A 12,889-nucleotide genomic window follows, 5' to 3' on the forward strand; every position below is an offset into this window, starting at 1 on the left:
CATTATACCAGGAAAGTGGGCTCATCTTAGGCGGCTGCCCGAGGCGTCTCGGCGCTACAGCTTTGCCGAGCAGCTACTTGGTCGGGTTCAAACACTTTTGCTAAGTTCTATAAGTTTGATACCCTGGCTGATGAGGACCTTGCGTTTGCTCAGTCGGTGCTGCAGAGTCGTCCGCACTCTCCCGCCCGTTCTGGAGCTTTGGTATAAACCCCATGGTCCTTTTGGAGTCCCCAGCATCCTCTAGGACCAAAGAGAAAATAGGATTTTGGTACCTACCGGTAAATCCTTTTCTCCTAGTCCGTAGAGGATGCTGGGCGCCCATCCCAGTGCGGACTGTTACTTGCAGTGTATTCTTGCTGGTAAAATTAGTTTATACACGGGTTGTGTATTTCTTGTTTTCAGCTTGTTGCTGTTGTTACTTCATACTGTTATCTGGTTTACTGTTACTCCGGTTGTACGGTATGTTTCTGGTGTGGGCTGGTATGGTTGTAGCCCTTAGTTTAAACAAAAATCCTTTCCTCGGAATGTCCGTCTCTCCTGGGCACAGTTCCTAAAATTGGGTCCTGGAGGAGGGGCATAGAGGGAGGAGCCAGTTCACACCCAGTTTAAGTCTTTTCAGTGTGCCCAAGCTCCTGCAGATCCTGTCTATACCCCATGGTCCTTTTGGAGTCCCCAGCATCCTCTACGGACTAGGAGAAAAGGATTTACCGGTAGGTACCAAAATCCTTTTTTTCCAGGCTTGCTTAAATATGTCCTCTACTTCCGGAGAATCAGGAAAAATGACATTGAGTTTTTTTCTGTTCTAGTAAAAATGAGTGCGGTACTGCAGTGTCTTCCAAAGGGATTTTTAATACATCCCTGATAGCAAGAATGAGGGGCTCAATACCCTGGGCAGAAGTGGAATCCTCTGTATTGGGTTCTAATTCCTCCCCTTCCCCCTGTACTTCTTCCTCAGATTCTGAGAGTAAATCAGGCAGCCCACGTTTAAGTGGCCCTGAACTAGGGAGGAGGGTTGTTTGTCATCTGCCTTAGCAGGCATGTCTGCAACAGCCTGCTGCCTCTGAGTATTTGCAGTGAGTTGTGATGACATATCTGCCATCATAGTTTTTATGGCACCGAGCCAAGATGGCTCCTGACCCTCCCCCCCGGTCCTCTCACTAACTTGTGAAGACTGCATTGTCACATGATAGGGAACCAGTTGTATAGGGAGAGAATCTGGTGTGACATACACTGCACAATTGGTGTATGACCATGTTTACAGTAAACACACACACACACACACACACACACACACACACACACACACACACACACACACACACACACACACACTAGCAAGCCTGCCCTTACTGTATGTGAGAAGGACACTTAGGGGGACATGTACTAAGCAGTGATAACAGTGGAGAAGAGAGCCAGTGGAGAAGTTGTCCATGGCAACCAATCAGCTGCTCTGTATGCTTTTATAGTATGCAAATTATAAATGTTACGTCACTGCTGATTGGTTGCCATGGGCAACTTCTCCACTGGCTCACTTCACTTTTATCACTGCTTAGTACATCTCCCCCTTAGAGTGAGAGAGGGACAGCACACTCAAGCCTTTCAGACTCTGTAAATCTGCAGGCTGTAAATATTTATATCACAGTAGAAACTGGATTACTTGTCCTTTTCAGTACACTAGATTTGTGTACGATAGCGGCTCTCACCCTGTTTACACCCCTGTACCAGTTTCCTGCGTATCCTGGAGTGCCTGGAGGAGCTGTGTGTAAGCAGAGGAAGGCGCCAAAATGCCGCTAGTCCCACTCTGAGGAAGCTCCGCCCCCTGTAATCGCGCCGGAGCTATGTAGATATTTATACTGGCAGAGCCTCCTAATAAGTGTAAAACATCACATGAATGCTAGTTTTCACCACCGCTGCTAGTGTACACAGGGACGCTATAGCATGTCCCGTATGCCACCCCTGCGGTTGCACCGCACCAAAAACCGGAGGACCCCCCTAGTGGGGCCCCCGGTTTGTACTTGCCACTCTTCTCACCTTCAGGCTTATGTTAGGGGTGTGCGGCGTGCTGCGATTGTGTTCGCCAAGGCGCAATGCCCTGCGGTACCAACAATCTCTCAGGACGGTGGTCCTGCAGCAGGCAAGTGGGATGCTAAAGAGACCGGTAACCGTTCCCCTCCTAACTCCCACGGTGCCGGTATACGGTTGCCCAAACAGTTTCCCAAAAATAATAAAGTTTAAAAAACTAAACTAAAGAAAAAATCCTCTGGAGCTCCAGATAGATTGTGCTGTCTTTCTTGAGGGCACAGTTTTCTAAATTGGCTGTAGGAGGGGGCATAGAGGGAAGGAGCCAGCAAACCCAGTTGAAGAAATTTAAAGTGGACCGGCTCTATACTCATCATACTAAGTGAACCCCAGTGTCCCTTATAGATGTTGGAGAAAGTCTCTGCAGTTCTTACAACCTTTTTTAAATTGAGACTTATTTTGAATATACAGGGCAATAGATGACAAGTATAGCAGAAGAGAAGAGTACAGAGGATTTACACAGGACTTCAAGGAAAAAGAAGGCTACAGACCAGATGTCAAGATTGAGTACGTCGATGAAACTGGACGGAAGCTTTGTCCAAAGGAGGTAATCTGTAACGCGTCTCCCCTTTCATCTGCTGACTGCCAGATTCTAACTTTTTGTTGATTTATTTTGCCATAGGCTTTTAGACAACTGTCTCACCGGTTCCATGGCAAGGGCTCTGGTAAAATGAAAACAGAAAAGCGTATGAAGAAACTGGACGAGGAAGCTGTAAGTAATGGTGTAGTGTTAAATAACTGTTTTTGGATTAAAAATTACATTATTGGTAAAGCAGACGTTGCGATGTATGAAAGGGCTGCTAGTATTTTAGACTGATTATTACTATTCGCTTTCACCTTCCTTGTTAGGCAGAAAGGGAAACGAACACCTTTTGCTTCATTTAGCATAGCTAAGACGCCCCACCACGAGTAGCATTTGAAAGGATTCACAATTTTTTGGGCTGCAAAAGAATTTATATAACTTATCAGATTAAACTAGCATTTCTTAAAAGCCCACAAAAGTCAGTGTTACACAACAAAAGTACTCCCTCAGCATGGCAACACTCGCATTCTTCTTAATCCCTGGCTACAAATAGATCAGCTGCAAGACCCACAGAGCTAGTGCATAACCTTTCCGGAAGCAGCACAAATGGAAGAAACCTGCAGCTTCAAGCAGCTCAGATCCAGGTTTTTTTCTAGTCTTCATAAATTAATAAAAGAAATAAAATAAAAAAAAATCCTCAATGTGGGAAACTCTGTTTCTTACACAATACCAAGTGTGATTTCCAAACTACATGGCAGAAAAAAAGAAGTGCTTACTGGATCAATGATGCCATCCAAGACCACTTTATTAGGCCACAGCGATGAAAACCAGGGCCATGGTGTTAGTACGACAATCCTACAGCTATTTTACTACTGTCAGATTCCTTCATAAGTGGCAAATGTATATTAATGTGTACTATATAGTCAATTTGATGTTTAACATCAACAATAAAGTGACTAGCAAGTACCTTGCTTGTACCCTCACCCTAGCAATATTGAGGCGGCAGCACTTCATTCCTTGGATGTGCTGCTTGGTCGGTGGGTTTATCTTTCCAGGACTGGAGTGCTGGAAAATGCCTTATGTACACTTAGGGCCCCATTTAATAATGAGTGATATTCTTGTTATCATTTGTTACTAATCTTAAATGTTGCTTCAACCAATCAGCTCACCACTGTAATTTTTCAAAAACTCCACCTGTAAAATGACAGACATGAGCTGATTGGTTGGAGCACCATTTATGATCAGTAAGAAGTGATAACTGGAATATAAATTGTTATTAAATGGGGCTCTTACTACTGGTATTGGGGAATCCAGAAGAAACACTTTCCTCCTTTCAGTAGATTTTTCTTTATCAGGACTACAATCTAGACAGGCTGTGTTTGTTGTGTTTGTGCAGTCAAAACTAATATTTAATTTTTCTCATCAGCTGCTGAAAAAGATGAGTTCTAGTGACACCCCTCTTGGTACCGTTGCACTGCTTCAGGAGAAGCAGAAGGCCCAGAAGACACCTTACATTGTTCTCAGTGGGAGTGGGAAGAGCATGACAGCGTGAGTACCAAATATGAATATTCCACTTTTCAGTGTTGGGGTACATGTGGGGCTTGTATCACTCTAATTCTGAACAGAAGTGTAATTTGTAGGGAGCTAAATCTATAGAGGAATCCCCCGGTTATGGTGGTGATGGGTTCAGGAATTTGCAGTTAAGATAAAGAGTATATTTAATAGTTTTGTATTTTAATTATCCTTTATTTCTCTGACGTCCTAAGTGGATGCTGGGGACTCCGTCAGGACCAGGGGGATTAGCGGCTCCGCAGGAGACAGGGCACAAAATTAAAAGTTTGACCACTAGGTGGTGTGCACTGGCTCCTCCCCCTATGACCCTCCTCCAAGCCTCAGTTAGATTTTTGTGCCCGGCCGAGAAGGGTGCAATCTAGGTGGCTCTCCTAAAGAGCTGCTTAGAATAAAAGTTTGTTAGGTTTTTTATTTTCAGTGAGTCCTGCTGGCAACAGGCTCACTGCAACGCGGGACTAAGGGGAGAAGAAGCGAACTCGCCTGCGTGCAGGATGGATTGGCTTCTTAGGCTACTGGACACTAGCTCCAGAGGGACGATCACAGGTACAGCCTGGATGGGTCACCGTAGCCGCGCCGCCGGCCCCCTTACAGATGCTGAAGAGAGAAGAGGTCCAGAAATCGGCGGCTGAAGACTTCCCAGTCTTCTTAAGGTAGCGCACAGCACTGCAGCTGTGCGCCATTGCTCTCAGCACACTTCACACCGCGGTCACTGAGGGTGCAGGGCGCTGGGGGGGGGGCGCCCTGGGCAGCAATGTAATTACCTTTACTGGCTAAAAATACATCACATATAGCCCCTGGGCTATATGGATGTATTTAACCCCTGCCAGGATTACAGAAAAAAACGGGAGAAGAGCCTGCCGTGAAGGGGGCGGGGCCTATCTCCTCAGCACACAGCGCCATTTTTCCCACACAGATCCGCTGGTGGGAAGGCTCCCAGGCTCTCCCCTGCACTGCACTACAGAAACAGGGTTAAAACAGAGAGGGGGGGCATTTTTTGGCGATATTATTATATATTAAGCTGCTATAAGGGAAAACACTTACTATAAGGTTGTCCCTGTATAATTATAGCGCTTTCGTGTGTGCTGGCAAACTCTCCCTCTGTCTCCCCAAAGGGCTAGTGGGGTCCTGTCCTCTATCAGAGCATTCCCTGTGTGTGTGCTGTGTGTCGGTACGTGTGTGTCGACAGGTATGAGGACGATGTTGGTGTGGAGGTGGAGCAATTGCCTGTAATGGGATGTCACCCCCTAGGGAGTCGACACCGGAATGGATGGCTTTATTTATGGAATTACGTGATAGTGTCAACACGCTACAAGGTCGGTTGACGATATGAGACGGCCGGCAAACCAATTAGTACCTGTCCAGGCGTCTCAAACACCGTCAGGGGCTTTAAAACGCCCATTACCTCAGTCGGTCGACAGACACGGACACTGACTCCAGTGTCGACGGTGAAGAAACAAACGTATTTTCCAGTAGGGCCACACGTTACATAATCACGGCAATGAAGGAGGCGTTACATATTTCTGATACTACAAGTACCACAAAAATGGGTATTATGTGGGGTGTGAAAAAACTACCTGTAGTTTTTCCTGAATCAGATGAATTGATTGAAGTGTGTGATGAAGCGTGGGTTACCCCCGATAGGAAGTTGCTAATTTCAGAGAAGTTATTGGCATTATACCCTTTCCCGCCAGAGGTTAGGGCGCGCTGGGAAACACCCTCTAGGGTAGATAAGGCGCTCACACGCTTATCAAAACAAGTGGCGTTACCGTCTCCTGATACGGCCGCCCTCAAAGATCCAGCTGATAGGAGGCTGGAAAATACTCTAAAAAGTATATACACACATACTGATGTTATACTGCGACCAGCAATCGCCCCAGCATGGATGTGCAGTGCTGGGGGGGTTTGGTCGGAATCTCTGACTGGAAATATTGATACCCTGAATAGCGACAATATTTTATTGACTATAGAGCATTTAAAGGATGCATTTTCTTTATATGCGAGATGCACAGAGGGATATTTGCACTCTGGCATCAAGGGTAAGTGCGCTGTCCATTTCTGCCAGAAGAAGTTTATGGACGCGACAGTGGTCAGGTGATGCGGATTCCAAGCGGCATATGGAAGTTTGCCGTATAAAGGGGAGGAATTATTTGGGGTCGGTCTATCGGACTTGGTGGCCACGGCAACAGCCGGAAAATCCACCTTTTTTACCTCAGGTCACCTCCCAACAGAAAAAGACACCGTCTTTTCAGCCTCAGTCCTTTCGTTCTCATAAGAACAAGCGGGCAAAAGGCCATTCATATCTGCCTGAGGCAAAGGAAAGGGTAAGAGACTGCAGCAAGCAGCTCCTTCCCAGGAGCAGAAGCACTCCCCCGCTTCTGAAAAGTCCTCAGCATGTCGCTGGGGCCTTACAAGCGGACTCAGGTCCGGTGGGGGGGTCGTCTCAAGAATTTCAGCGCGCAGTGGGCTCACTCGCAAGTCGACCCCTGGATCCTGCAGGTAGTATCACAGGGGTACAGATTGGAATTCGAGACGTCTCTTCCTCGCAGATTCCTGAAGTCTGCTTTACCAACATCTCCCTCCGACAGGGAGACGGTGTTGGAAGCTATTCACAAGCTGTATTCCCAGCAAGTAATAGTCAAGGTACCCCTACTACAACAAGGAAAGGGGTATTATTCCACGCTGTTTGTGGTACCGAAGCCGGACGGAAGTCTGAAATCTTTTGAACACTTACATACAAAGGTTCAAGTTCAAGATGAAATCACTCAGAGCAGTGATAGCGAATCTGGAAGAAGGGGACTTTATGGTGTCCTTGGACATCAAGGATGCTTACCTCCATGTCCCAATTTGCCCTTCAAACCAAGGGTACCTCAGGTTTGTTGTACAAAACTGTCACTATCAGTTTCAGACGTTGCCGTTTGGATTGTCCACGGCACCCCGGGTCTTTACCAAGGTAATGGCCGAAATGATGATTCTCCTTCGAAGAAAAGGCATATTAATTATCCCTTACTTGGACGATCTCCTGATTAAGGGCAAGATCCAGAGAACAGTTAGAGGCCGGTGTAGCACTAACCCAAGTAGTGCTGCAACAGCACGGGTGGATTCTAAATTTTCCAAAATCCCAGCTGAGCCCGACGACACGTCTGCTGTTCCTAGGGATGATTCTGGACACAGTTCAGAAAAAGGTTTTTCTCCCGGAGGAGAAAGCCAGGGAGTTATCCGAGCTAGTCAGGAACCTCCTAAAACCAGGAAAAGTGTCAGTGCATCAATGCACAAGAGTCCTGGGTAAATGGTGGCTTCTTACGAAGCGATTCCATTCGGCAGATTCCACGCAAGAACCTTTCAGTGGGATCTGCTGGACAAATGGTCCGGATCGCATCTTCAGACGCATCAGCGGATAGCCCCGTCTCCAAGGACAAGGGGGTCTCTTCTGTGGTGGTTGCAGAGTGCTCACCTTTTTGGAGGGCCGCAGATTCGGCATTCAGGACTGGGTCCTGGTGACCACGAATGCCAGCCTGAGAGGCTGGGGAGCAGTCACACAGGGAAGAAATTTCCAGGGAGTGTGGTCAAGCCTGGAGACTTCACTTCACATAAATATACTGGAGCTAAGGGCAATTTACAATGCTCTAAGCCTGGCAAGACCTCTGCTTCAGGGTCAGCCGGTGTTGATCCAGTAGGGCAACACCACGGCAGTCGCCCACGTAAACAGACAGGGCGACACAAGAAGCAGGAGGGCAATGGCAGAAGCTGCAAGGATTTTTCACTGGGCAGAAAATCATGTGATAGCACTGTCAGCAGTGTTCATTCCGGGAGTGGACAACTGGGAAGCAGACTTCCTCAGCAGACACGATCACCACCCGGGAGAGTGGGGACTTCATCCAGAAGTCTTCCACATGATTGTGAACCGTTGGGAAAAACCAAAGGTGGACATGATGGCGTCCCGCCTCAACAAAAAAATGGACAGGTATTGCGCCAGGTCAAGAGACCCTCAGACAATAGCTGTGGACGTGTTGGTAACACCATGGGTGTACCAGTCAATGTATGTGTTCCCCCCTCTGCCTCTCATACCCAAGGTACTGAGAATTATAAGGCGAAGGGGAGTAAGAACGATACTCGTGGCTCCGGATTTGCCAAGAAAGACTTGGTACCCGGAACTTCAAGAGATGCGCACGGAGGATCCGTGCACTCTACCTCTAGACTTACCGCGGCTGCGTTTGACGGCATGGCGGTTGAACGCCGGATCCTGAAAGAGAGGGCTCCGACGGAGGAATTTCAACTGGGTCGATTCCTACATTTCCTGCAAACAGGATTGTCTATGGGCCTCAAATTGGGGTCCATTAAGGTTCAAATTTCGGCCCTGTCGATTTTCTTCCAGAAAGAATTGGCTTCAGTTCCTGAAGTCCAAGCTTTTGTCAAAGGAGTACTACATATACAGCCCCGGTTGTGCCTCCAGTGGCACTGTGGGATCTCAATGTAGTTTTGGGATTCCTCAAATCCCATTGGTTTGAGCCACTCAAATCGGTGGATTTGAAATATCTTACATGGAAAGTGACCATGCTACTGGCCCTGGCTTCGGCCAGGAGAGTGTCAGAATTGGCGGCTTTTTCGTACAAAAGCCATATCTGATTTTCCATTGGGACAGGGCAGAACTGCGGACGCGTCCTCAGTTTCTCCCTAAGGTGGTATCAGCGTTTCACCTGAACCAACCTATTGTGGTGCCTGCGGCTTCTAGCGTCTTGGAGGACTCCAAGTTGTTCGACGTTGTCAGAGCCTTAAAAATATATATATATATTTCAAGGACGGCTGGAGTCAGAAAGTCTGACTCGCTGTTTATACTGTATGCACCCAACAAGCTGGGTGTTCCTGCGTCTAAGCAGACGATTGCTCGTTGGATTTGTAGCACAATTCAACTTGCGCATTCTGTGGCAGGCCTGCCACAGCCAAAATCTGTAAATGCCCACTCCACAAGGAAGGTGGGCTCACCTTGGGCGGCTGCCCGAGGGGTCTCGGCATTACAACGCTGCCGAGCAGCTACGTGGTCAGGGGAGAACACGTTTGTAAAATTCTACAAATTTGATACCCTGGCTAAGGAGGACCTGGAGTTCTCTCATTCGGTGCTGCAGAGTCATCCGCACTCTCCCGCCCGTTTGGGAGCTTTGGTATAATCCCCATGGTCCTGACGGAGTCCCCAGCATCCACTTAGGACGTCAGAGAAAATAAGAATTTACTTACCGATAATTCTATTTCTCGTAGTCCGTAGTGGATGCTGGGCGCCCATCCCAAGTGCGGATTGTCTGCAATACTTGTACATAGTTATTGTTACAAAAATCGGGTTATTATTGTTGGAAGCCATCTTTTCAGAGGCTCCTCTGTTATCATGCTGTTAACTGGGTTCAGATCTCAAGTTGTACAGTGTGATTGGTGTGGCTGGTATGAGTCTTACCCGGGATTCAAAATCCTTCCTTATTGTGTACGCTCGTCCGGGCACAGTATCCTAACTGAGGCTTGGAGGAGGGTCATAGGGGGAGGAGCCAGTGCACACCACCTAGTGGTCAAACTTTTAATTTTGTGCCCTGTCTCCTGCGGAGCCGCTAATCCCCCTGGTCCTGACGGACTACGAGAAATAGAATTATCGGTAAGTAAATTCTTATTTTTTGGCCTCCAATTCTTGTATTGCAATAGCAATTCTAATGGCTTTTGTAGAGTCTCTGAACCCTTTAGAGTTATGAGGATGCCTTTAAATCTTTAATTACATTGGAGGAAGTAAATTATGAATACAATTGTAGTGTGAGTGCAACATTTCAGAATAGTATAATTTATTTACTTCGACACAGAGACAGACACTTGGCTTAATTGGTATCCATCCAATCCCCCCTTCTCTCTCTCTCTTTCTTCTAGGAACACACTTATCAAATAAGTGGAAAGAAAATCTATATCCAAATTCCACTGAAGAATAAAGACTTTGCAGGACCAGATGAATATATTTATCTTTTGTGCACAACAATTCCATTAATTTTTATGTGCAAAAAGCCAATCGCTGGAATCTCATTGGATGGGTTGTGTGAAGTCATTAATGCCTACATCTTACTGAGATTGTTCGGGAAGATGCTTGGCTCTGCAATGTTGCCTGACTGCATTCGTCACCGCAGAGAAAACGGATCGGAATTGTTTTTTTAAATTAGGATTTCTATAAGAATGGAGTGTGCTGGAATCCAGACATACTCCAATTTCCTTATTGAATTTAATTTGCAGGCTATCGCTAAAACCTGTAATAAAAATGTTCTAAAAGACAGATCTTTTAAAAATTGTTTTAAATTACTTAATAATCCATAAAGCTGCATTTTGCAAAATACATGAACAGTGATGCCTTGTGCAGTTGATACCACGAAGATTCTAACTCTGAGATGGACACATTACTCACACCAAATTATGCTAATGTTTTATTTCCCACCGTATACAAATACAGTATACGCACACATACAATTGATATGAATATGTATAGTCTTCCTGTGTGTGAGTACTGATGTCACTTGTCATATGACTCGCGTGAAAGTGTTGGTGAATCATTTAACTCATGGTTAAATACAACTCTGTATGACCACTTGAACAATGTTCATATTAAAACTTGTGCAAAATTTGAGCGGCCTACTGTAAAAAGAAATTAGGTGTAATTTTCTTGTGACCTTTTAAAAGCCACTGATTACACCCAACAATTTTTCTCTAGCATCCATAAAGGATACTGAGGTTCACTCAATACGATGGGTATAGAAGGGGTCCAAGGGAGCCGGTGCACTTTAAATTTCTTCAACTGGGTGTGCAGGCTCCCCCCCCCCCCCCCCTCCTACAGCCAGTTTAGAAAAATGTGCCCTCAGGAGAGGATGCACACTCTGGAGCTCCCAGAGGATCTTTTCTTTAGTTTATTTTAACTTTATTTTCTCTAACGTCCTAAGTGGATGCTGGGACTCCGTAAGGACCATGGGGAATAGCGGCTCCGCAGGAGACTGGGCACAAAAGTAAAAGCTTGAACTAGCTGGTGTGCACTGGCTCCTCCCCCTATGACCCTCCTCCAAGCCTCAGTTAGATTTTGTGCCCGAACGAGAAGGGTGCATGCTAGGTGGCTCTCCTGAGCTGCTTAGAGTAAAAGTTTATTTTAGGTTTTTTATTTTCAGTGAGTCCTGCTGGCAACAGGCTCACTGCATCGTGGGACTAAGGGGAGAAGAAACGAACTCACCTGCGTGCAGAGTGGATTGGGTTTCTTAGGCTACTGGACATTAGCTCCAGAGGGACGATCACAGGTTCAGCCTGGATGGGTCCCGGAGCCGCGCCGCCGGCCCCCTTACAGAGCCAGAAGAACGAAGAGGTCCGGTGAAATCGGCGGCAGAAGACGTTCCTGTCTTCAACTAAGGTAGCGCACAGCACTGCAGCTGTGCGCCATTGCTCTCAGCACACTTCACACTCCGGTCACTGAGGGTGCAGGGCGCTGGGGGGGAGCGCCCTGAGACGCAATAAAAAACAGAAATACCTTAGGATGGCAAAAGAAATACATCACATATAGCTCCTGGGCTATATGGATGTATTTAACCCCTGCCAGTTTTCCAGAAAAAAGCGGGAGATAAGGCCGTCGTGAAGGGGCGGAGCCTATCTCCTCAGCACACAAGCGCCATTTTCCCTCACAGTTCCGCTGGAAGGACGGCTCCCTGACTCTCCCCTGCAGTCCCTACAGAATCAGGGTAAAAACGAGAGAGGGGGGGCACTATTGGCAGCTAAATTATAAACAGCAGCTATAAAAGGGAGTAACACTTATATAAGGTTATCCCTATATATATATATATAGCGCTCTGGTGTGTGCTGGCAAACTCTCCCTCTGTCTCCCCAAAGGGCTAGTGGGGTCCTGTCCTCTCTCAGAGCATTCCCTGTGTGTGTGCTGGGTGTCGGTATGATTGTGTCGACATGTATGAGGAGGAAAATGATGTGGAAGCAGAGCAATTGCCTGTATTAGTGATGTCACCCCCTAGGGAGTCGACACCTGACTGGATGGTTGTATTTAAAGAACTACGTGACAATGTCAGCACTTTACAAAAAAACTGTTGACGACATGAGACAGCCGACAAATCAATTAGTGCCTGTCCAGGCGTCTCAGACACCGTCAGGGGCGATAAAACGCCCGTTACCTCAGTGGGTCGACACAGACCCAGACACGGATACTGAGTCCAGTGTCGACGGTGAGGAGACAAACGTAATGTCCAGTAGGGCCACACGTTACATGATCACGGCAATGAAGGAGGCATTGAACATTTCTGACACTACAAGTACCACAAAGAAGGGTATTATGTGGGGAGTGAAAAAACTACCAGTAGCTTTTCCTGAGTCAGATGAATTAAATGAGGTGTGTGATAAAGCGTGGGTTTCCCCCGATAAAAAAGTGCTAATCTCTAATAAATTATTGGCACTGTACCCTTTCCCGCCAGAGGTTAGGGTGCGTTGGGAAACACCCCCTAAAGTAGATAAAGCGCTCACACGTTTATCTAAACAAGTAGCGTTACCGTCTCCTGATACGGCCGCCCTCAAAGAACCAGCGGATAGAAGGCTGGAAAATAACCTGAAGGGTATATACACACATACTGGTGTTATACTGCGACCAGCAATCGCATCAGCCTGGATGTACAGTGCTGGAGTGGCGTGGTCGGATTCCCTGACTGAAAATATTGATACCCTGGA

At 46.8% G+C, this 12,889-nt stretch overlaps 1 protein-coding gene across 2 annotated transcripts in view; it reads left to right on the forward strand.

Annotated features, from left to right (window-relative positions):
* The window catches only part of SART1 (spliceosome associated factor 1, recruiter of U4/U6.U5 tri-snRNP), a 204,242-nt gene extending 193,431 nt beyond the window's left edge, over positions 1–10,811 (forward strand). For both annotated transcript variants that reach the window (XM_063945135.1, XM_063945136.1), the window contains exons 18-21: positions 2,491–2,626; positions 2,702–2,791; positions 4,029–4,150; positions 10,070–10,811. In XM_063945135.1, coding sequence (XP_063801205.1) covers positions 2,491–2,626; positions 2,702–2,791; positions 4,029–4,150; positions 10,070–10,088 — 367 coding nt within the window. In that variant the 3' untranslated portion in view covers positions 10,089–10,811. The remainder of the gene's footprint in view (positions 1–2,490; positions 2,627–2,701; positions 2,792–4,028; positions 4,151–10,069) is intronic.
* Positions 10,812–12,889: the final 2,078 nt, after the last annotated feature.

Source organism: Pseudophryne corroboree, chromosome 11 (genome assembly GCF_028390025.1).
Source record: "Pseudophryne corroboree isolate aPseCor3 chromosome 11, aPseCor3.hap2, whole genome shotgun sequence".
In the NCBI taxonomy this organism is placed as follows: domain Eukaryota; kingdom Metazoa; phylum Chordata; class Amphibia; order Anura; family Myobatrachidae; genus Pseudophryne; species Pseudophryne corroboree.